Source organism: Phyllostomus discolor, chromosome 7 (assembly GCF_004126475.2).
Source record: "Phyllostomus discolor isolate MPI-MPIP mPhyDis1 chromosome 7, mPhyDis1.pri.v3, whole genome shotgun sequence".
Taxonomy (NCBI): Eukaryota; Metazoa; Chordata; class Mammalia; order Chiroptera; family Phyllostomidae; genus Phyllostomus; species Phyllostomus discolor.
In genome coordinates this window covers 95,833,456-95,857,018 of record NC_040909.2, presented here as the reverse complement: position 1 = coordinate 95,857,018, position 23,563 = coordinate 95,833,456, and the positions used below count along the sequence as shown (strand labels likewise).

Below are 23,563 nucleotides of genomic sequence, written 5' to 3'. Positions count from 1 at the left end.
ATATAATTCAAATAATTGACTAGTACTGTATTTCTCTTTCCCTCTGGGCTATACCCCTCTCCTCCCACCTAAAACGTTCTGTCCTGGTGACAGTCACTTCCAGCACTTAGCTGTTTCTCCTGTGCCATTCTTCTTAATAACATGTGAACACTGTCCTGCTTTGATATTTAAGATACTTGTGAACTCCCTGCTCTGGAAGATGAAACTAATTCTCTTATCACCTTCCACACTGTGATTTTGCTCCCCTTTGTTCCTGTACTTAAATTATAATTTTAATTTAAGTCAATAGTGTTTTTATTATGTTGATTATGTAACTACTATTTCTGGCTGAGATTATGTCTATTTCCTTTATTGACTATGTTTTTTCCCTAGACTTAATGTATTTTTGTTTCTTTAGCTTTTAAATTTATCTTTCATGATTTCATTTTCAAACTTTCTGACATATGGCAGATCTTCTTCCAGGACATTGGAACATATTAAATTATCCTTCCTTCCCTCTCATCCGTTCTTCCTCCTGCCCCTGGCAGCCTCCCTTCCATGTATCCCTGCCCCGGTCTGGTCCGCTGGCTCCCCAGGCCTGCTGTGCAGCCATTCTTGCAGCTCCCCAGAACCCGAGCCCAGAAGTCCCTTTGCCTGTCTCCCTTGTGCAATCCTATATTTTCTGGATGCTGTGACATTCTCTTGTGGGGTTGTTCGTCATTTCAGGGACTTTCTAGGTCTATCTCCTTCTACAATTCATCAGCTTATAACCTCCCGAGAAAGGGCATGTGAGGATAAAGTTGGGTTACTTTGCAAGTTTGCGGGTGTCTCCCTTGACTGTTTGCCTCGGCAAAGCAGCCCGGGCTGGAAGAACCCGCTCTGGCATTTGATGTCACTGCTTCATTACCTTCTGCCCTCCAGTGTTTTGGTGGAAAGATTTAGTGCCATCCGGCTTGTCAGCCCTTCCGTGTGACCTCTTTCTCTCTCTAGGAGCTTTTATAATCTCCTCTTTATTGCTATTGCTTTGAGATTTTATAGCCATATGCTTTGGTGTGGTTCTTTTTCACTCTCTGTGTTGGGTACCAGGTGGACCATTTCAATCAGAATTTCTCAGAAATGTCTCAGAAATTTTCTTATGTTATTTCGTTGAAAATTTTTCTGTTTTTCCTTTGTATCTTCTTTTAATAACTCTTATTTTTCTTTGTTTTTTTCTACTTTCTTTAGATATCCTCAACTAATATCTTTCAGATTTTCTACTGAATTTTTAACTAATGCTAGCTGTTTTCAATTTTTAAAAAGTTGTGCTTATTCTATAAATTGTTTTACTTTCCAACATCCAGTATCCAGCATTTATTTCATGAATGCAGAATGTCTCCATTCTTTTCTGTATGGCTTCTTTCTTTTCTCTTCATGTGTCTGTTTATTCTGGGGTCCTTCTATTTATTTTGCTCACTTTTATTATTGGAGGTTTTCCTCAAATGCCCAGTGATCTTCGGCTCATTGTTCCTCCTCAGGAATGGGTCCAAAAAGTGGATTGGAAGCCCTGTGCACCCGGGCGGGACTATGGTCTGGATGTCACGGTTAGGTGATTAGGCAAGGGCTGGCCCTGTTGTTGGAGGAGGCTTTGTAGGTTTGATCTGGGGAGGGCTTGTGTGGCTGGTGGCTGGCTGTCAGCAGCTGGTTTCTGACCTCGGGTGAGAGAGTAGAACCACAGTGGCACATTTGTTACGGTTGATGAACCTGCACCGACACATCCTCATCGGCTCCAGTCCATAGTTTACCTTAGGGTTCACCTCCATGTTGCACATGCTGTGGGTTTGAACAGATGTTGTGTAAGGCCGTGTTTCCATTGCTATGGTATGAGGCAGACCAGTCTCACTGCCCTAAAATTCTTTGTTCTCTGCCTGTTCCTCCCTCCCTCTCCCTACCCCCCGGCAACCACAGATCTTTTGACTGGCTCCATACTTTTACCTTTTCCAGAATGTTATATAGTTGGAATTATACATTATGTAGTCTTTTCAGTTTGGCTTCTTTCACTTAGTAACATACATTTATTAGATGTTGTCTTTTTAAATAAAAAGCTCATAGAATAAGCAGATTTTTTTAAAGAAATTAAACTTCATATACACCAATCCACTGAAACGTCTCACCTCATGGAGGCCGTCAGTGGCCTGGGCTACTTTGTTTGTTTTTTTATTTTTGCTGTTGTTGTTGCTTTGTTTATATTAAACAATAAAAAAGAATTGCCAAAAGGAGTTACAAAAATTGTAGCATAATTTAAATGCAGGCATTTATTAAGTTAAAGCTTTTTAACATAATCCTAATGACATAGAGCCTATATATAAATCCATCTGGATACACTGCCTTAACTTAACTGAGGCATGCCCTGAGCATGACCTCCACTCCTAACCCCTGCTGCAGATTCCAGACCAAAGTCATTGATGATCTCACAACCACACGGATGCTTTAAAATTCTTAAAACACTTTAATTCTGCGGCATTTGCAATGGAATTTTTGGAAACTCTCTTTCTCTCGGGTTGGTCTCTGTGAGACGTCACCTCCTGGTGTTTTTTCTTATTTTTGAGTGTCTGTTCTCTGCTGGTCCTTCATTCTCCACTTCTTTACATAATGGGTGTCTCAAGGTCTCCTCCTTGGCTCTCTTCTCTTGTACAACATGCATTCCATAGCGGTGGGTCTTACAGACTGTGTGCTGCTTGGTTCAGTGTTCTGTTTCCCAATAAGACAGCACATGAGTTTAGGACAGGGCTGAAGTCGTAAAGGAGGTTCCTGAGTGGAACTGCCTGTGGGCAGCCTGCCCAGCTTGAGCAGCACTCCTTACTGAGCAAGCCCATTCTGCTCTTTGAGTAATTTCAAAGGTCAAAAAGTCCCATGATTGCCTTCATTGTTTCCATTTTGGGATTCTGGACCTATGCAGGACAAACATAATTATATTTTCACATAGCATCCTTTAAAATATTGACTACCAGCATCCTATTATGAAATTGCCTTTTTGCCTTTTAGAAGTATGAGTTTCTTCAACTTTCCTCATAGATAGTCTTTTATCCATTAACACTTATTTATTGATCATTCACTATAGGTCTTACAAATATATCTCTGAAAGCCAGGCAGGTCCCATAAATGAGAACAGCCAGGAGAGCAAAACTTGTAAACAGCTGCTGACCCTCTGCAGTGCTTTATGTGCAGTGTTGGGAGGCAGTAGGGCTGGTTGGGACTGGGACACCAGCAAGCTGCAGGAAGCGCGCCTGGTTTGCCAGGTGTTTGATGTGCCCAGAAAAGCTGGAGGCGTGGGCCTGTGAACCAAACGCAATCACCCGGTTCATCTGGCCTGTAAGGGGCAGTTGGTCATCTTTCTTTTACCTCATGCAGGGTGCTCCATGCTTTGGGTAAGGTAAATATAAACCACACCTGGTGCCTGCCCTCAAGAAGCTTACAGGGACAGGTGTGAGAAATAGGTGTACGGGAGAGATTATTTTTGCCTGAAGTTGATAGGGAAGGATTTGGGGAGGAAACAGCATTTGCAGTGATCCTTGAAGGGCAAATAGCATTGGGATCTGGGAGACTGGGATGTGTGGGAAGAGAGAGCAGCAGGCAAACAGACATGGATATGGGAAGAGCTAGAGCTCGTGCACAGAAAGGTCCATCCTTAAATGGTTTGGAAGAAAAATTTTATTCATAATAAATGAGGTTAATAGAAAATATGAATGGAAAGGGTATGTTGGAGAAAATTTATTAGGGACCTTGAACCAAGTCTACCAAGTCTAAACATTTTTTATTTTCTGTAAGATACAGTCATAAGCATGTTGCTTTAGGAAAATTAACCTGGTAGCAATGAGTAAGATAGGATCTGGGAGAAATTAGGAGTCAGTTTGAGGGTTATTGTGTGAGTCTCAGTTCACCAAGGCTATGGCTACTGTGTTGGCAGTGACAATGGGAAGGAAGGCATGATGCAAGAGGGATTTCGGAGATGCCACCTATGAGCTGCAGTGATTAGTTATGTGGACCAGGGGACAGGAGGGGTGGGCTGCGTGGAGCCCCTGTGGCTGGACCACGTTTTAGATCCTATCACCATTCCCTCTCTGTTCTTTGAACATATTTGAAGGTGGCAGAGTGTCTCCAAACCTGGGGTTGAGCCAGGGTTCCCATTCCAGGCGGACCTGACCAGACCGTGGTCCTACTACCACCCCGACTGTGGAGAATTTTATCTAAGCCACTGCATGTATTACGTGTCTGTGGGGCAAGCGAATTGCTGTGCTGCAGGAATCTTAACAACTTAGTGTCCACAGACAGATGAAAATGGATCAGATGAAAACTTACTTATTGATCATTCACTATAGGACTTACAAATGTATCTCTGAAAGCCAGGCATTGTACTCTGGAACATACAGTGATATAAAAAGTAGCTTAAGTGTAAAAATATAATTATTATAGATTCTCACCTGAGTGGTTTGATACTTAAGTTGTGAGAAAGTGTGAGACTGCTCAAGCTTGGGCAGGAAGAATGTCATTCCATCTGATGGCAAGCAGTGTGTTAAGGATAATGACATTTGAAAGGGCCATCAGTGTGGGAGAAATTGCTAATCAAGATAGGTCACTTGTGCCCTTTACTGTAACTTATTATAGAAACCTTAATTAGCAAATTTTACTTCTGGGTCTTCTATAATTCTCACAGTTAATTTTAGGCTAGATTATTACTTTATTATTAATCATACTTTTTAAAAAATGACAACTTTTTGTAGTGCTTCTTAGCAACTTTGCTGATTTAAAGATGAAGTTTTCTTTTTTTTTAAGATTTTATTTATTTGTTTTTTAGAGAGGGAAGGGAGGGAGAAAGAGAGAGAGAGAGAAACATCAATATGCAGTTGCTGGGGGTCATGGCCTGCAACCCAGGCATGTACCCTGACTGGGAATCGAACCTGCGACACCTTGGTTCACAGCCCACGCTCAATCCACTGAGCTATGCCAGCCAGGAGGCTTAAAGATGAAGTTTTCAAAAATATCTTAAAATTATTTTCACTTAAGAAGAGACTGTATATTGTTTATTTATATAAAATGTCAAGCTTTGATTCCTTTATCATTTTATTTATTATTAACTAACTTTGGGGGGTTTGAATTACCTGAACAGTTGCCTTAATCTGCTTCATTTTGCATGTACAGACCCAGCATAACAGCCTCCTCTCTGTGTTGTTGATGTTATATCTTCCTTTAAGAGCTGATGATATTTATTCTTTAAAATGACATAAAGCTGCCCTGGCTGGTGTGGCTCAGTTGGTTGGAGCATCATCTCATACACCAAAAGGTTGTGGGTTCAATTCCCTATCAGGGCACATGCCTAGGTTGTGGATTCCATCCCTGGTTGGGGGGCATATGAGAAGGCAACCGTGATTTTTCTCTCCTTTTCTCTGCCTCCCTCCCTTCCTCCTTCCTTCCTTCCCTCCCTTCCTTCCTCCCTCCCTCCCTCCTCCCTTCCTCCCTCTCTTCCATCTAAGAGTAATGAAAAAATGTCCTTGGATGAGGATTAAGAAAAAAACTTAAAAAAGAAATAATATTATAGGTTAGTTAAAAGCTAACCTACAAAGCTAAAGACAATAAAAAAATATTGATTTTTGCTTTCAAGACTTCAAATGTTAAAAAACTAATTAATGCAATTTTTTGGAATGTTTTATGAATACATTTGGGATTCCTTAAGAGTTAGACTGAGGTTATGAAATCTTTAAACCTACCAAGAATGAACTTGGGCCTTTGGGTCCTTTGAGGACACATAGGCACCACTGGTGTTGGTGTCCCTCCCTGCTGGGGACATGTTTCTGTCTTCCGGCCTCACCAAGTTTGCCTGGTCTATGACAGCAGTTTGCTAGTTGCTTAGGCTTTCCCTTTGCTGGTCCACCATCCATGCAGACATGGAGTAATCTTTTTGCATTTTAAAACATTAGTCCCCTGCTTAAAAGCTATCGATGATTCCCTCCATGCTGAACTCCAGCTCCTGATGACTTGGGTTGCAGGTCTGACATGGGCTGATGTGGGGTGATGCTCACACATCTGGAGGCCTAGCTTGGGCCCCAGTCTACCTTTATTCTCTTGGAACACATCCAAACTACTTCATACCTCTGAGCCTTTCCCAGCCTCTTCTCTCTGCTGGAATGTATGTTCTCATTTCTGATAGCTTCCTGTTCAAGGCTCTTCTTAGCTCTCATCTCCTGTGGAAAGTTCCCTGACATTCTGATCCCCTTGGTTTTGGCTTGGCCTGTGCTGGATGCTCTCTTAGTGCCTTGTGCGCTTTGCCCCACTCTTCTAATGCAATGCCTTGCCAACACTACAACTACATCCTTCTTCTTGTGAATTCAGTGCCAGGCACAGGGCATGGAGTTCATCTTAAAATGTGTGTGTTGAACTCAAGTGAAATGAGGGAGCTAAGCTTTGTTCAACATCAGCCTTTAAGGTATCTGGCAAATATGTTTTCAACAAAGGATATAGAAGCTTAAATAGATTTAGGTGTGTGTGTGTGTGTGTGTGTGTGTGTGTGTTCTGTTCAGAAAGTATCCAGCCACATGATATGAAAGTAGACATTTATTGAAGAAGATACATGATACAAGAAAAATTGTACATAGGACAATGATGCCTCAGTCCCCTTAAAAGTAGGTACCTTGGAAACACACAGTTCTCCCAGCATCTGTTCCACTCTTCAAAACACTGCAAAATCCTTTGTTGGAATCGCCATCAGCTGCCCCATTGTATTTTCCTGAATCTCATGGATGGTGTGAAATCTCTTCCCTTTCAAATGTGATTTTAGTTTTGAGAAAAGCCAGAAGTTGTAGGGTGTCAAATCTGGGTTGTAGGGGGGCTGAGTCACTTGGGTGATTTAATGTGTTGCCAAAACTGCACGAGATGTGACAGATGAGTGGGTGTGTTGTCACAATGAAGCTGTAAATCACCAGTTTCCCATAGCTGTGGCTGCTTTTTGTCACATTGCATCCCTCAACCAAGGAATAATATTGAGGTAGTACTCATTAATTTTTTGGCCTGGAGGGGTGTATTCATGATAGACAACACCTTCCCAATAAAAAAACACAGTTAACACAGTCTTGATCTTGCTGCAACTTTGAAGCACCTTCTTTGGGCGTGGAGAGCCAGGTGATTTCCTTCGGGACAACTGGGCCTTCATTTCAGATCATAGCCATAGACCCAGGATTCGTCTGTGGTTATGACCTTGAGGAAATCTGGTTCTTTGGTAGTGGTTTGAATCAAGTTATCAACAACTGCAGTACGCTGTTCTTTCTGCTCTGGTAGCAGACACTGTGGAACACATTTTGCCATGATTTGTTTCATGCCAATATCCTGCCTCAAATCAGACACGGTAGTGTTTGGAATCCCCAGATCAGCTTCTAGTTTTCACACTGTCAGTGGCTGGTCTTTGTTCATTGCAGCCTGTATATGTTCAGCATTCTCAAGTGTTCTGCTTGTTGCAGGCCTTCTAGAACATGGGTCACTTTCAACAGATTCTTGACCATCTTTGAAGCATTTGTGCCACAGTTTTATGTGCTCTGCACTCATTGCATCATCCCTGAAAGCCTTCTGAATCATTCAAATGGTTTCCATGGGGGAATGTTCAAGCGTAATGCAGAATTTGATGCAGATTCAATGCTCTACTCACTCAGTCATTTTGAATGTGATGACCACATAGTACACACACTCACTCAACAGTGTTTACTGCCCCCACTGACTAGTATAGTGAAGTCGTAATTGTTCACATATGTGCATTTCAGTCCACTTGATGTTGCAGAAGCTGTTCTTATTATATTACCAATGGCTGGGCTTTTTCTGGACAGAACCATATTTTGTTCTTCAAGTTTTGGACAAGGACCTCTTTTTATATCTCATAAGTCTGATGGGCATGATTCTTACAGAATATTAATGAAAATGGATACAGCAGCAATGACATCAATTTATTTTATATTTTTCACAAGTTTGTTATTCTAAGGAAATGCAGCATGTTATCAGTATGGGTGTTATGTTGTTTCATTGTAAAAAATTTTATTGAGCTTAATGGCATCACAAGTAATAAACCTGCCATATAGTGATGAAGTATCACTCAACAAAATTTGATAATCATAAATTTGGGAAGAGTATACACCTTTTGGTATGACTGGTTTCCTAATTTTAAAAAAGCTATAAAAAGGCAGAAAAATGCCTTCAGAGGATGTTGCCAAATGGGTAAAACAGAGCTACTATTCATTTTTAGTCTATAAATACCATCGCTCTTAGGAGATGAACAGGTAATATTTACCAGGCACCTTGTAAAATTCCAATTTCAGTAGTTGTCATTTTTTATGGCTTTGTACAGCCACATGATTTTAGTGGGGTTTAACTTTGGATTTTTCATCTGCAGCAAAAGTGAAAGGTCCCCAGCACCTGATTCCCAGCTGAAGGCTGCCTCTTTATCACTTCTCCCTGGGGACCAGGCCAGGCAAAATGTTTCTTTTCTTTGTGTGCATTGTCAACCCAATAGAATGGAAGATCCACAAGACCATGGAATTTTGTCTGTTTTGTCAAAATCAGTGTATCTTAAACACTTAACACAGCGTCTGGTACAATGCAGGTGAGCAAGGGTCTCCTGTGGGCCTTGAACTTCTCCCTATGAAGGCATAGATTTGTGGAGTTCAAATTTCCTGGGCATTTAACAATATAAGCTCTATCTCCATGTTTTAAATGAAGCATTTCATTCTCATTAAAGAAATATTGGGCATTGTTCAGGTGGGGGGTTCTGTTTTTGAAGAATGGATCTTCTTTTGGCCTCCTGAAATCACTGTGAAGATCAGTCATAACATCCATTTTTATATGGAAGCACCAGTAGACTGCCCCGTAGCAGTTTTAGAAACACTGTCTGTGTGTGTTGTGTGTGTGTGTGACATGTGCTGGGTATATGCAAGAAGAGGTTTTTGGGAAAAAAATTTCTAATCTTCTTTCCCATTTCAAATGAACTTTATTTCACAATGCTCCTCTTTCTTTTTCCTTAGCAGTGTGGAGCTAAGCCTCCTTGGAGATAAATTTTCACTTTCTTTTAAAAGCAGGGTGGTACAAAACACACCCCTCTGAGGCCTCAGGTCAGGTTGTGCTCGCAGACAGCAAGGGGTGTGCTCTCTGGTTGATGATGAGGCCTGGGGTACAGCGAGAGTCTTCCAAGCTTTTCCCTCTTTTTGGTTTGGGAAGTGGGTACACTGTGGGTAGACTCCAGGCCTCCTTCCTGGTTTTCCTTAAGACCAAGTTTGGATAGCCATGGTAAAGGAGGAGTGGGTTTTGAGGTTATTTAGAAACTGGCACCCCGGTTGAAATAGAAACATTTATACCTTCCTCCATCCATGGCTTGGATGCTTACTGAAGGTGTTCAGTGAGCCCACAATGCACTTCTGGGTGTTTGCAGCCCTTTGTGATCCATGTGTTTACAATTTTTATTGTCATGGGAAACAGGACTGCAGTTTTAGAAATCTAGACTTCAAGGACTCATTGTTTTTCAGTTCATGCTTTCAGTTCATGCTCAGTTCATACTGCAATGTGGTTTTCCACAACCCTGTCTCGCCCTGAGATATAGGTCAGAAGATTAGAGTCCCAGGATCCTGGAACTTGGTAGCTGGGAGGCCGGGCAGGTCACATTTAACTGTTCTCAGCCACATTTTCCCACCTGTCCATGTGGATGACAATGTCAACCACCCTGATTTGTCGTGAGACTTAAGTAAAACCAGATATGAGGAAGAACATCAAAACTGTGAAAGATAGTATCCCCAAGGCCATGCATTTCACTCCCTTCCCACTTGATGTGAGGTTCATACACATGAAATATTAAAATTGCTATTCGTACTGTAGCTTTTTTTCTTTTTTGAGCTGGTAGAAAACTTAGAAGCAAATTTGTTGGGTACTTTTAGCAAGGACTTCATGACATTTGTTTCTGCAATGGCCTTATTTCTTCATCTGTTTTCTGCCTCTGTATTTAACCTTTGCTCTTTTCTCTGATTTATGCTTTCTGGCCCTTTTATATGTACCTTGATATAAGCAGCATAAATTTTTTGTGGAACAAGTTATAGGATGAAGAACCAACCAGACAAGTAAATATTGTTATACCAATTTGCTCTCTTCTCCTTTCAGTTTTAGAGTAAGGATGGATAACCAACTGTTCCTCAGGAGAGCAGTTTGGATGCAGCTGCCTTCTCCACAAGGGCAACCCAAGTGTCAGTGACAGTCTGTTTGAGAGAGACCACTTCTGGGGGAATGGGATGGATTTTGTCAGGTCCTTGACTGAAAAATAAGCTGTAATTCTTAGCCAGTACCATTTAAATATTTTCATTTATTTATTTTAGAGAGGAGAAGGGAGAGAGAAACATCAATATGTGGTTGCTTCTCAAGAGCCCCCTACTGGGCACATGGCCCACAGCCCAGGCATGTGCCCTGACTAGGAATCGAACCAGCTACTCTTTGGTTCGCAGCCTGGTGCTCAATCCACTGAGTCACACCAGCCAGGGTGAGCTGGTACCATTTAGAATGAAGAGTTTTTTACAAGAAAAATGCAAACAAACTTTATTTGTATTGAAATCAGCCATTTCTAATAAACTTTATTTCAGATTTTTCCATATGATAATCAGGGAGTGTTTAACTGAAGAAAGTATTTTATTGCTTCAAGACTGGTTCCTGAACAAATTTATTTTTTATCTCTCAGAGTGCCCATATTTGAGACAAAGTTCTGGGTCATATTCAGAAATGAGAAATACAGACAGGGACTTATAGAACTAATGTTCATATTTCAAGTACTGTTAATATTTTATTATAATTTTATTTTGCTTGCATTGTATGTGACACTGAAAAGTCAGATTGGCTTAATAATAATTCTCTTCAGAGATAATTTTATTAGCTTACACCTATTCTCTAAATTGAAAGCTTGCTGCTACAAATGGATGATCTGTAAGCAAGGTTTGATTTATTGATACAGCAAGAGCAAATTACTGGTCAGTCTGCGACTCAAACCATAGTTTTGTCTCCTGATCAGTGCTAAGTTTATATCTCAGGGAGTATAGCTAGTGCATATTTTTTTGGTCTAAAACTAAAAAGGTTGAAAGGAAATGATATGTATATCATACCAAGTATTTCAGAGTTTTTGAAATTGTACTGTATCTGATTGGCCATTATAAAAATTTCAGCCAAACCCACATAGTGTGAATTCATCTCACAGTTGTGAGGTAGTTCTCATTGTGGCTATATGAATTTAATCTATAGAGCTCATGAGAGTGTTTTGGAAAAACATGTCCCCAGTGGTTATGCTGATGAATATGTTTGAGATGTAATTAAATAGAATTTATTTATTTATTTTTCAGTTCTGTCGGGAGGTCCGTTGCCTCAAGGTCATGAATTTGAACTGTATGAAGTCAGATTTCACTGGGGAAGAGAAAACCAGCGTGGTTCTGAGCACACCGTTAATTTCAAAGCTTTTCCCATGGAGGTAAGAGTAAGAAGTCATCTTGTAAAATTCTTATTGTTCATGGAAAGCAACTATTGAAAATGGTTTAGTTTAAAAGTAGATGCATAGCTTTTGAATTTTTACCAATTTACATTAAAATTAAAAAGTATGTGATGAAATGTAAGCTTGGAGCAGCAAATGAAGGTTTCCAGGGACTTTAGTGGGCTTGAAGAATGCACATGGGCTACTGGCCATAAAGGGTAAGTAGAGCTGTTAAGTTTCATCTACTATTACCCTTATAAAAATTCTGCTGCCTCTGAAAATTCAGTACGTCACTTTTGTAGATGCTCTGAATCAATGATAAGCTGAAAACAAATAACTTTCGGAGAAAACTCAACACTAACTACAAGCCTAGTTTAGCTCTAGTTGTGTCATTTCATCCTTGGGACTCAGTTCCTCCTCTAAGCACAGTTACCTTCTCCCTGTCCTCTGCGCCCAGTGGACTTGGTAGATTGCTGCGGTGGCACTGATCTCATGGATTGCTACCATTAGTGTCTAAAGTGTCTTTCTTTTTTTTTTATAAAAAAATTTTTAAAGATTTTATTTATTTATTTTTAGAGGGAAGGGAGGGAGAGAGAGAGAGAGAGAGAGAGAGAAACATTAATGTGCGGTTGCTGGGGTCATGGCCTGCAACCCAGGCATGTACCCCAACTGGGAATCGAACCTGCGTAAAGTGTTTTTCTTACCGACTGCGGGCTTCTGTTAAGTACTGAATGTTTGTGTGCCCCCACCTCTGGATTTGTGTATTGAAACTCTTTCCTACCCCAATGTTATGGTATCAGGAGATGGGAGAGGTGATGCTGAGGTCATGAGGGTGGAGCCTTTGCATGGAATTAGTGCCCTTCTAAGAGTCTAGAGAGCTTGCTTCTCTACTCTCTGCCTCGTGAGGACAGGATGAGAAGAGAGCCATCTACAAACCAGGAAGTGGACCCTCACCAGACACCAGATGTGCTGGCACCTGATCTTGGACTTCCCAGCCTACAGAAGGGAGAAGTGAATGCTTGTTGTTTAAGCCTCCAGACTGGTGGTAATTTGTTACACAGCCTAAGCCGAGACAGCTCTGGAAGAAAAAGTCTCCCCCTCCTTCTCCTTTTTATTTGCATCCTTTAATCCAATGCCAGGAACATCAGAGACACTCCATGGTAGTGAAATTGAGGACATGTCTCTGTTGGTCCCAGCCTTGTTTATATTTCTTTTTAAATATATTTTATTGATTATGCTATTACAGTTGTCCCATTTCCCCCTCTTCATTGCCCTCCACCTTGCACACCCTCTCCAACCCACATGCCTCCCCTTTAGTTCATGTTCATGTGTCATAAGTTCTTTAGCTTCTACATTTCCCGTACTATTCTTACCATCCTCCTGTCTATTTTCTACCTACCATCTATGCTCCTTATTCTCTACCTTTCCCCATTCTCTCCTCCTCCCACTCCCCTGTTGATAACCCTCCATGTGATCTCCATTTCTATGGTTCTGTTCCTGTTCTAGTTGTTTGCTTAGTTCCTTTTTGTTTTTGTTTTAGGTGTGGTTGTTAATAATTGTGAGTTTGCTGTCATTTTACTATACATGTTTTTTATCTTCTTATTCTTATAACTTCCTTTAACATTTCATAAAATAAGGGCTTGGTGACGATGAACTCCTTTAACTTGATCTTATCTGAGAAGCACTTTATCTGCCCTCCATTCTAAATGAAAACTTTGCTGGATAGAGCAATCTTGGATGGAGGTCGTTGCCTTTCATGACTTGGGATACTTCTCTCCAGCCCCTTCTTGCTTGTAAGGTCTCTTTTGAGAAATCAGCTGACAGTCTGATAGGAACTCCTTTGTAGGTAACTGTCTCCTTATCTCTTGCTGCTTCTAGGATTCTCTCCTTCATTTACCTTGGCTAATGTAATCATGATGTGCCTTGGTGTGTTCCTTCTTGGGTCCAACTTCTTTGGGACTCTCTGAGCTTCCTGGACTTCCTGGAAGTCTATTTCCTTTGCCAGAATGGGGAAGTTCTCCTTTATTATTTGTTCAAATAAGTTTTCCACTTGTTGTTCTTCCTCTTCTTCTGGTACCCCTATAATTTGGATGTTGGAACGTTTAAAGATGTCCTGGAGGTTCCTAAGCCTCTCCTCATTTTTTGAATTCTTATTTCTTCATTCTTTTATGATTGTATGTTTTTTCCTTCCTTCTGATCCACTCCACTGATGTGAGACCCAGCTTTCATTCCATCACTATTGGTTCCCTGTGCATTTTTCTTCATTTCACTTATTGTAGCCTTAATTTTTTCATCTAATTTGCGACCAAAATCAACCAATTCTGTGAGCATCCTGATCACCAGTGCTTTGAACTGTGCATCTGATAAGTTGGCTATCTCTCGCTCGCTTAAAAGTACTGGCTTTGGGGCTTTTGTTTGTTCTTCTGTTTGAGCCATCTTTGTGTGGTTGAGCCTGTTACATATGAGGGGCGGAGCCTTAGGTGTTCACAAGGGCAGGGCACCCCAGTCGCTGGATTGTGACTGTATGTGGGGGCAGGGTCTGAGAGGGAATGATGGTGCTTGCTCTGCTCTCCGTCGGACCTCAGTCCCTTCCCCCACTTCCCCTGAGCAAACTGGGCCCCTCTGGTGCCAATTCCCATGTGGGTGGGTTTGTGCACCCCATGGGACTTTCCAAGGACCTCTCCTGTGAGGCTGGGAGTCTCTCCCTGCACCTCAACCCCCACAGGTGTTTTCAATCAGTGTCCCGAGGCTCTATTTCCTGGCACTGGGATCCTGGGTCGCGTGTAGTGCCTTGCTTCACAATCGCCGCCTCGCTGGGTCTTCCAGCTGCCACTTGCATGCTCAGGGTCTGCCCGCTGCAGTCTTGTGCACCCTGGATGCCTTATGCACCCGGTTCCAACATTCTCTGCTCTCCGCGCTATGACCCGTGTCTGGCTGCCCAACTCCGCCTCTCCTACCAGTCTGGATGAACATGTCCATTTTAACTTCTTGGTTGTCTGACTTTCATACAGTTCAGTTTTCTGTCAGTTCTGGTTGTTATTATGTTTCTAAATTGTTGTTGTCCCTATCTTGGTTGTGCGAGAAGGCACAGTGTATCCAACTCTACCTCCATCTTGACCGGAAGTTTATATTTCTTTTATAAGGATGCACAGTTCTGTCCAGGACGTAACCCCTCAGTGGCAGGTAGCATTATATCTGGGGGGATGCTGGAATGCTGGTCTTCCTTCTCTGTTGTTCCAGCTGCACATGTACTTAGTTTTATATGGGACTGCTCATGGTCAGATACACATGCCCAGTTCTGCCTCAGTGGCTGGAAATCACTACTGTATAATTTGTACAAATGTACTTCAAAAAATGAAGTAGAGGAAGTATTTCTCAATATTAATTACAATGAAAAAACTCCCTTTGGGAGCTCAGAAGATCCCTTTCACTAAAAAAACTTGCCTTGACTGGTGTGGCCCAGTTGGTTGGGTGTTGCCTCACAAAGTGAAAGGTTGCTGGTTCGATTCTCATTCAGGGCATGTGCCTGGGTTGCAGGTTTGGGCCCTAGACTGGGTGCATAAGAGAGGCAACGGATCCACATTTCTCTTCCTTTCTTTCTCCCTTCCTTCCTGTCTCTCTAAAAATAAATAAGTAAAATATTTTTAAAAACCTTAAATCTTTTTTTTAAAGATAATATTTAAAAAATTTTTTTAAAGATTTTATTTATTTATTTTTAGAGAAGGAAGGGAGGGAGATAGAGAGAGAGAAAGAGAGAGAAACATCAATGTGCGGTTGCTGGGGATTATGGCCTGCAACCCAGGCATGTACCCTGGCTGGGAATTGAACCTGGGACACTTTGGTTCCCAGCCCGTGCTCAATCCACTGAGCTATGCCAGCCAGGGCTAAAAACCTTAAATCTTAAAGCTAAAATATGTAGTGTTTTGAGGATAGAAGGGGAAAACAATTGCAGTATGTTGAAGAGAATATATGATATATATGTGTGTATATATGTATATATATGTGTGTGTATATATGTATGTACACACTCTTGTGGTGGTGAGGACAATAACAGCTTATTGAAGGTTTTGATGGGGAAGGTCTTCAATGGGTCTTCAACGTCACCTTTGTAGGGGCTTTAAGCTTAAAGCCTATGGACATCCTCTCAATTCAAATATCTTAAAACAATTTTGCCCTGTCTCTGTGTCACCTCTGGCTATTGCTCTGTCCTCACTCAACATGAGACAGAAAAGCTTACACCAGAATGCCTCAAAGAGGAAGGAGGACACACAACAATGTAGAACAATTAAACCTCCTGCGTAGCAGAGAGCAAAGTGAGGGCTGCCAGGGCCTCAGCTCTGCTCTATTCTTTGAGCTTGAAAGGCTGCTTAATCATTGTGTCCCCACCAGACCTCAAAGATACACTCAAAAATAATAAAACATTTAGGGAGAGATAGGAACAATTGGGTAGGCAACAATTCTGGATGGGAATTCAGTGGCTTTGCTTGTGACACACAGTGTTTAGCCTTGGAAAAGTTTAATTAGATTAGGTGAGTCAGTGGTGTGTGCTCTTTGCTCTGCAGCTGAATAGAATTTCCGGACCAAATGTTCCAACTGGTCCTGCCCCTTAGTGGTGGTGTACCTGCTCCAGCCCATTAATCACAGGTAATGGTTTGTTTGGACTGAAAATTAAATTCTGGTAGTGAGGCTTTGTTTCTGCAGAAATATTTATCTTTAGCATCATGGAATTACTGACTGTAATTTTTCCAAAATATGTTATGAGTAATATTTATATTTTTCATTATCCTAGATTATCCCTCATCCGATTTAAGAGAAAATACTTTTATCAGTCTCTGATGCTTGTTTAGTGCTATACCCTATCAAGTGCATAAATGCTGTGGGTGTGCAGAACTACAGGGGGTTGGCTCCAAGCCAAGTGGGTTGTTTGTTTATTTGTTTTGTTTGTTTTAATGGAGGCTGTGAACACTGAGCTGGGCTTTAAGAAGGACAGGGATACATGGTGTGCTGAAGAGGAGAGAGGAACTCTGCATAGAATAATCTAGGAGGGAATGAGATGGCTGATGTGGAGATGGGTAGATAACTTGCCACAGATGCCCTGGCCCTGAACTGCCATTGAGGGTCACCTCGAACACAAGGGTGTAGCCAACTGGACAGCTGTGTGTGGGGACCAGGTACCCTTTTAGGTACATGATTAAAAAATTTTTTAAGACACTTTCCCATATTTTATTTACATTTTAGGACTAACTTTAATTTCTAAATTACATATCAATACCTACCTCCTTTTTGTTGATTTCACTTAAACTTAAATGGTTGGTTTATTAAACACTGTAAACATATTTATTATGTCTGTTACAAGTAACTCAAGAATGGCCTTTAACAGAAATTCATCGGCCTCCCTTCTTGGCTTTTAAAAATTATAAATACAGGTCTTGGATGCATTTTGATCCTCCGATAAGCCAGCACCCACATCGTTTCAAAAAGTAACACAATTTGTTACTTTAAATAATTTAAACTCAAGCTCTTTTCTTAAGCAAGATGGATAAAGCATGCCATTTTTGTTCCTCTTAAGATTTTTAGTTTTCAGAAACACAGATTTCTCACCATACTTTCATCTTGTAAAACCTGAACTCCGTTACAACTACTTCAGGTTTATGCTTAATGACAGTGCCTTAACAAGAAAAACAAATTGTGCTGCATTTTTCTTTCTGTTACCTGAAGCATAGCTTTATTTACTGTGTGGATATTTTGCATGTGATATTTAATCAAGACAGCCACATGAGTTGTTGATTTAAGACAAGTTTGAGATCCCATCAAGTTAATTTCTGTTTGTCCTGGTGGCTGTGGATGCTTCATATTTTCTTTGATGCCATTATGCCTGTTTGCTCTTGAAGTCCAATCATCAATGCTATAAGAGTGTAAATGTAGCTCTCTTGCTAACACAGGTATGATCTGTGCATCTGCCATACCACTAGAATTATTCCATCCTTATTAATTTTTTGTTACAAATCTAACTGATAGAAAAACTTCTAGGTATATAGATACACATTAAATTTTCAGAGTATATATTTTATTTTCATCATTTGTCTTTGGAGACAGTCATCTTCTTTGCTACTTCAAGGTAGCCTAACTTTGTGGTCTGTATAAACTCTTGCTAAAATATGATTGATTTTTATACATGAATAGCTACTTTCATGCTTCAATGGGAGAATACTTCCCAAGCATTTAGATTTTTCTTTGGATTAGTAAAATTTTAATTTTTATAAATTTTCAATTACAGTTGACATTCAATATTATTTTATATTAGTTTCAGGTGTACAACATAGTGGCTGACATTTATATAATTTATGAGGTGATCCCCTGATAAATCTAGTACCCACCTGGCACCATACATAGTTATTACAATATTACTGACTATATTCTTTATGCTGTAGTTTGCATTCCCATGACTATTTTTTAACTACCAATCTGTACTTATGAATCCCTTCAACTTTTTAACCCAGACGAAGGCCAGTAAAATGTAAAGAAAAATGGATGGGGGGTGGGATTAGGAGATCAACAGCATGGCCAAGTTTTATTTTTCTAAATAAAAGCATTACTTGGGACTTCTCGTCAAGATGGTGGCATAGGTAAACAAGGTACTCTCATATTTCCATAACCACATCAAAATTACAACTCAACTCCAGAACAATCATCGCTTGGTACTACCTGAAATATAGCTGAAAAATATAAGAAGTCATAAACAACTCGGGAGTTAAAGAAGAAGCCACATCAAGTGTGGGAGGAGGGGTGAGACACAGAACAGGCTGACCCACACACAAGGATAAAGATAGGTAGGGATATCTCAGCTACAGAGGTCCCCCATGAGGAGTGAGGGGTCCCAGCCCTGCACTGTCCCCCAGCCCAGGGTTGTAGTACCAGGAAGAGAAGTCCCCATAACTTCTGGCTTTAAAACCAGGTGGGATTGTGGCTGGGTGAGATGGGAGGCTTCTGGAATCCCAGGCAGTTCCTATGAAAGGGCCTGTGCACAGACTTGGACTCACTCCCCCTGAGCTCCAGCACTGGGGCAAGAGCTGGAGAAGTATGTGGAAGAACTGAAAGTTGTCAGATTTAGGGTGAGTGCTGCGGGAGTAGCTTTCTCCTAGACAGAAGTGCTGGTAGAGGCCACTGTTCTTTTGATTAAACCTCCCCCCACAGAGCCAGCTCCTTATATGAGACTCCATCAAACTGGCTCACACTGTTTGCCCCAACCTGGCAATCCCCTGCAGCTCTTCCCCACCCAACTTTCAGGCCTACCCAAGCTGTTTTCAGTGGCGTGTTCATAAGAATGACCTGTCTTGGCTCATGTTAATATTTTCCTAAAATCTCTCAAACAAGCAGCATCTGCCCTCAGCGTGCCTTGTGCCTCTTGCTAAGAGGACCCAGGCCCAACACTAGCAAGACTAGCAGCAGCTAGCCTTGGTTAGCAACTTGGCCTTTCTTGGGTACCTCCAAACTGAACACAAATAGTAGCCATCCACAAATTGCTTTGTAGCTCATGCCAAGTAGCTCTTGGCAGAACACAGGCAGTGGCTGACCTTGACCTGCATCTCCTGGGTGGACCCTTAGCCAGTGCACCCAGTGGACAGCTTCAGACCACAATGAAGCTTCACCACCCAACCACCACTACAAGTGACACACTCAAAAGGTGGACTCAGTAGACACCAGAGCCCCACTGAAGTAAATCCTGTTCCACAGAGCAGCCCTCTGCACAGCTGATCACCCATGATGGTCAGAGGTTGGTGATTGGTGGTCATAGCCAGTCTGCAGCTGATTGGCTTGGGGGTAAATTCCTCCCATTGATATGTCAACAGCAATCAAGGTTCAACTATAAGAGGAAAGTATATGCAGCCAAGAAGGGGGAGTGCACTTTGAGAACTCCACTTAGGGGAATAGGGAGGCTATGCCACTGGACCTTACAGAAAGAATACCTACTACATTTGGCCACTCTACCTGGCTTAAGAGACATAGAAGCTCTACCTAATACATAGAAACAAACACAGGGAGGCTGCCAAAATGAGGACAAAAATAGCATGTCCCATATGAAAGAAGAGAACAAAACTTCAGAAAAAGAACTAAATAAAGTGGAGACAAGCAATCTAATAGATGCAGAGTTCAAAACACTATTTATAAGGATGCTCAAGGAATTTTGTGAGGACCTCAACAGCATAAAAATGGAACAGTCAGAAATGAAGGATACAGTAATTGAAATGAAGAATAATTTACAGGGAATCAACAACAGAATAGATGAAGCCAGGAATCAAATTAGCAATTTGGAATATAAGGAAGCAAAAATCACCCAATCAGAACAGCAAAAAGAAAAAAAAATCCAGACTTCCAGCCAAGGTGGAGGCATAGGTAAATACACTTTGCCTCCTTGCACAACCAAAAGAAGGACAACAATAAATTTTAAAACAAAAAATAACCAGAACTGCCAGAGAATCAAACTGTAGAGAAGTCTGACAACCAAGGAGTTAAAGAAGAAACATCCCTCTAGACTGGCAGGACGGGTGAAGACAGGCAGCCAGGGCAGAGAGGACTTGCGGCAAAGTGGCAGCTGGAACCTGGGTGGGTGAGTCGGCAGCTGGTGGACCAGGCAAGGGAGTGGCTGGTAGAACAGGAAGTCCCACATTTGTGTGCAGATAAACCAGGAGAAACAACTGGGGAGCGAGGCAGACCATGCAACCCAGGGTTCCAGCATGGGGAAATAAAGCCTCAAAACCTCTGACTGAAAAAAATCTGTGGGAGTTGATGCAGCAGGAGAAACTCCAAGCCTCACAAGAGAGTTCATTGGAAAGACCCACAGGGTCCTAGAATGTAAACAAACCCATCCACTGGGGGAATCAGCACCAGAAGGGCCAAATTTGCTTGTGGAGAGCATGGGAAGTGACTGAAAGCCCAATAAGAGCTGAGCAAGTGACATTGTTCCCTCTCAGATCCCTCCCCCACAAGCAGTGCCACCACATGGCGACCTGGGTTGCCCCTCCCTGTTGAATACCTAAGGGTCCACCCCTTACTATGTAACAAGCATGGCAAGACAAAAAAATATGGCCCAAATGAAAGAACAGATCAAAGCTCTAGAAAAAATACAACTATATGATGAAGAGCTAGACAACCTAACAGAGGCAGCATTCAAAATGCTGATAATCAAGATGCTCACAGAAATGGTTGAATATGGTTGCAAAATAGAGGAAAGAGTGAAGTCTATGAAAAGTGAAATAAAGGAAAATGTACAGGGAACCAACAGTGAAGGGAAGGAAACTGGTCTTCAAATCAACGGTTTGGAGCAGAAGGAAGAAATAAACAATCAACTAGAACAAAGTGAAGAAACAAAAATTCAAAAAAATGAAGAGAGGCTTAGGAACTTCCAGGACAACTTTAAACATTCCAACAACTGTATCATAGGGGTGCCAGAAGAAGAGGAAGAGCAAGAAATTGAAAACTTATTTGAACAAATAATGAAGGAAGCCTCCTTTAATTTGTCAAAGGAAATAGACTTCCAGGAAGTCCAGGAAGCTTAGAGACTCCCCAAAATGTTGGACCCAAGGAGGAACACACCAAGGCACATCATGATTACATTAGCCAAGGTAAAAATGAAGGAGAGAATCCTAGAAGCAGCAAGAGATAAGGAGACAGTTACCTACAAAGGAGTTCCTATCAGACTGTCAGCTGATTTCTCAAAAGAGACCTTACAAGCAAGAAGGGGCTGGAGAGAAGTATCCCAAGTCATGAAAGGCAACGACCTCCATCCAAGATTGCTCTATCCAGCAAAGTTTTCATTTAGAATGGAGGGCAGATAAAGTGCTTCTCAGATAAGATCAAGTTAAAGGAGTTCATCGTCACCAAGCCCTTATTTTATGAAATGTTGAAGGGACTTATCTAAGAAAAAGAAGGTCAATAATACAAACAGTAAAATGACAAGAAACTCACAACTATCAACAACTGAACCTAAAAAAACAAAGCCAAAAACATACTAAGCAAACAACTAGAGGAAGAACAGAATCACAGAAATAGGGATCACATGGAGGGTTATCAGTGGGGATGGGGAGGGTGGAGAATGGAGGAAAAGATACAGGGAATAAGAAGCATAAATGGCAGGTACAAAATAGACAGGGAGGGTTAAGAACAGCATGGGGAATGGAGAAGCCAAAGAACTTATATGTGTGACCCATGAATATGAACTAAGGTGGGGGGGGTGACGGTGGGAGGGGTGGTACAGGGTGGAGGGGAATAAAGTGGAGGAAAAAAATGGGACAACTGTAATAGCATAATCAATAAAATATATTAAAAAAAAGAAGAACCCTCCAAAAGAGGGTAGTGCAAGGAGGCTCTTCAAGATAGTTTAAGGACAACTTCAAGCATGCCAACATTTGCATCATGGTGATGCCACTAAGAGAAGGGAGAAAGGAAGAAATTGAAAAACTGTTTGAAAAAATAATAATGACAAACTTCCCTAACCTGGTGAAGGAAATAGACATACTAGTCCAGGAAGCACAGAGTCCCAAGTAAGATTAGCCCAAAGAGGCCCACACCAAGACACATCATAATTAAAATGCCAAAGTTTAAAGGCAAAGAATCTTAAAAGCAGCAAGAGAAAAGCAGTTGGTTACTTACAAAGGAGCTTCCATAAGACTGTCAGCTCTCTCTCAACAGGAAGTTTGAAGGCTGGAGGGGATTGGCAAGAAATGGATTCCAAGTGATAAAAAGCAAGGACCCACAACTAAGATTATTCTACCCAGCAAAGCTATCATTTAGTATTGAAGGACAGATGAAGAGTTTTCCAGACAAGAAAAAAACTAAAGGAGTTCATCACCATCAACCAGTATTATAAAAGATCTCTAAGAAGACTAAGAAAAAAAAAGATAAAAAATATGATCAATAAAATGTCAAATAATACTTACCTATCAACAATTGAATCTAAGAAAGAAATGAACAATCAGAATAAAACCAAGCTCATAGATATAGAGAACTTTCTGATGGTTACTGGAGGGGAAGAAGGTTGGAGAGATGGCTGAGAAATGTGAAGAGATTAAGAAGTACAAATTGGTTGTTACAGAGTCATCATGGGGATGTAAAGTACAGCATAGGGAATATAGTCAATAATAGTTTAATAATTATGTATGTTGTCAGATGGGTGCAAAATTTATCATGATGATGACTTAGTAAGTTATATAATGTCTAATCACCAGGGTATGTACCTGAAACTAATATAAGAATGTATGTCAACTGTAATTAAAAAATAAAAATGGTTTTTAAATTGAAAAAAATTGCTAATTCCCCCTTCTCCCCATCATTCTATAAAGAGAGTATCTTTACTTTAATAGCTAAATGTGGGAAGGATACGGTCTGAGAATAATAAACATGGACCTACAAATTGAATAGCTTTAACTTATAAAAAACTCACTACATTATTTCTGTTTGCCCCATTTCACTACAGATGAATTATAGTTTGGTCAGGTTGGGCACTGATCCTTCCCACAAACCAGCAGGAGGTAATAGATGGTGGGTCTGACTTTCTTCGCCTTTGGACCTAATAAAAATTTATGATTTGAGAGTGAATTACCAAGAACGAGGCACAGTATATTGCAGGTCAAGTGCTTATCTTAATTTATATTGTATTTAAAGAGCAGCTATTGCTTTGTGTACTCTGAAAAGGCTGTGGTAATTGAGCCAGCCACATACCAACTGTTTATAGGAAGCTCAATGCATTGGGAAATAGAAAGAAAAAAGTGAATTTCATGGTGGAGAGCAGGATTTTTTAAATGTGAAGAGTCCAGGTCCTGGTTGCAAAATAGACCAACCAAATATGAAGAATTTGTCTCATAATATCGTGCCAATCCTGAATATTTCTCTCCGTCCTCAGTTCTCCAGATGGCTTATATTTCCTCTTTTCTTTTCAAACAAATACAGTATCTGCCATTTAAGTGTTCTTTTAGTAAAAATGACCTGGCCTTTTGAGTTGCTGCCTCCCAAGTCATTTGTGCACTCACATTAATTTTACTGCTCTGAGAAGGGTTTGCTTTTTTAATATTAAAATGATGATCTTTT

At 41.0% G+C, this 23,563-nt stretch overlaps 1 protein-coding gene across 4 annotated transcripts in view; it reads left to right on the top strand.

Annotated features, from left to right (window-relative positions):
- The window catches only part of CA8 (carbonic anhydrase 8), a 111,969-nt gene that overhangs the window by 3,823 nt on the left and 84,583 nt on the right, over positions 1 to 23,563 (top strand). For all 4 annotated transcript variants that reach the window (XR_004904352.1, XM_028534030.2, XM_036031141.1 and 1 more), the window contains exon 3: positions 11,355 to 11,479. Coding sequence is in view for 3 of the 4 variants with exons in the window: in XM_028534030.2 (XP_028389831.1) it covers positions 11,355 to 11,479 (125 nt within the window). In the remaining variant the exon portion in view is untranslated. The remainder of the gene's footprint in view (positions 1 to 11,354; positions 11,480 to 23,563) is intronic.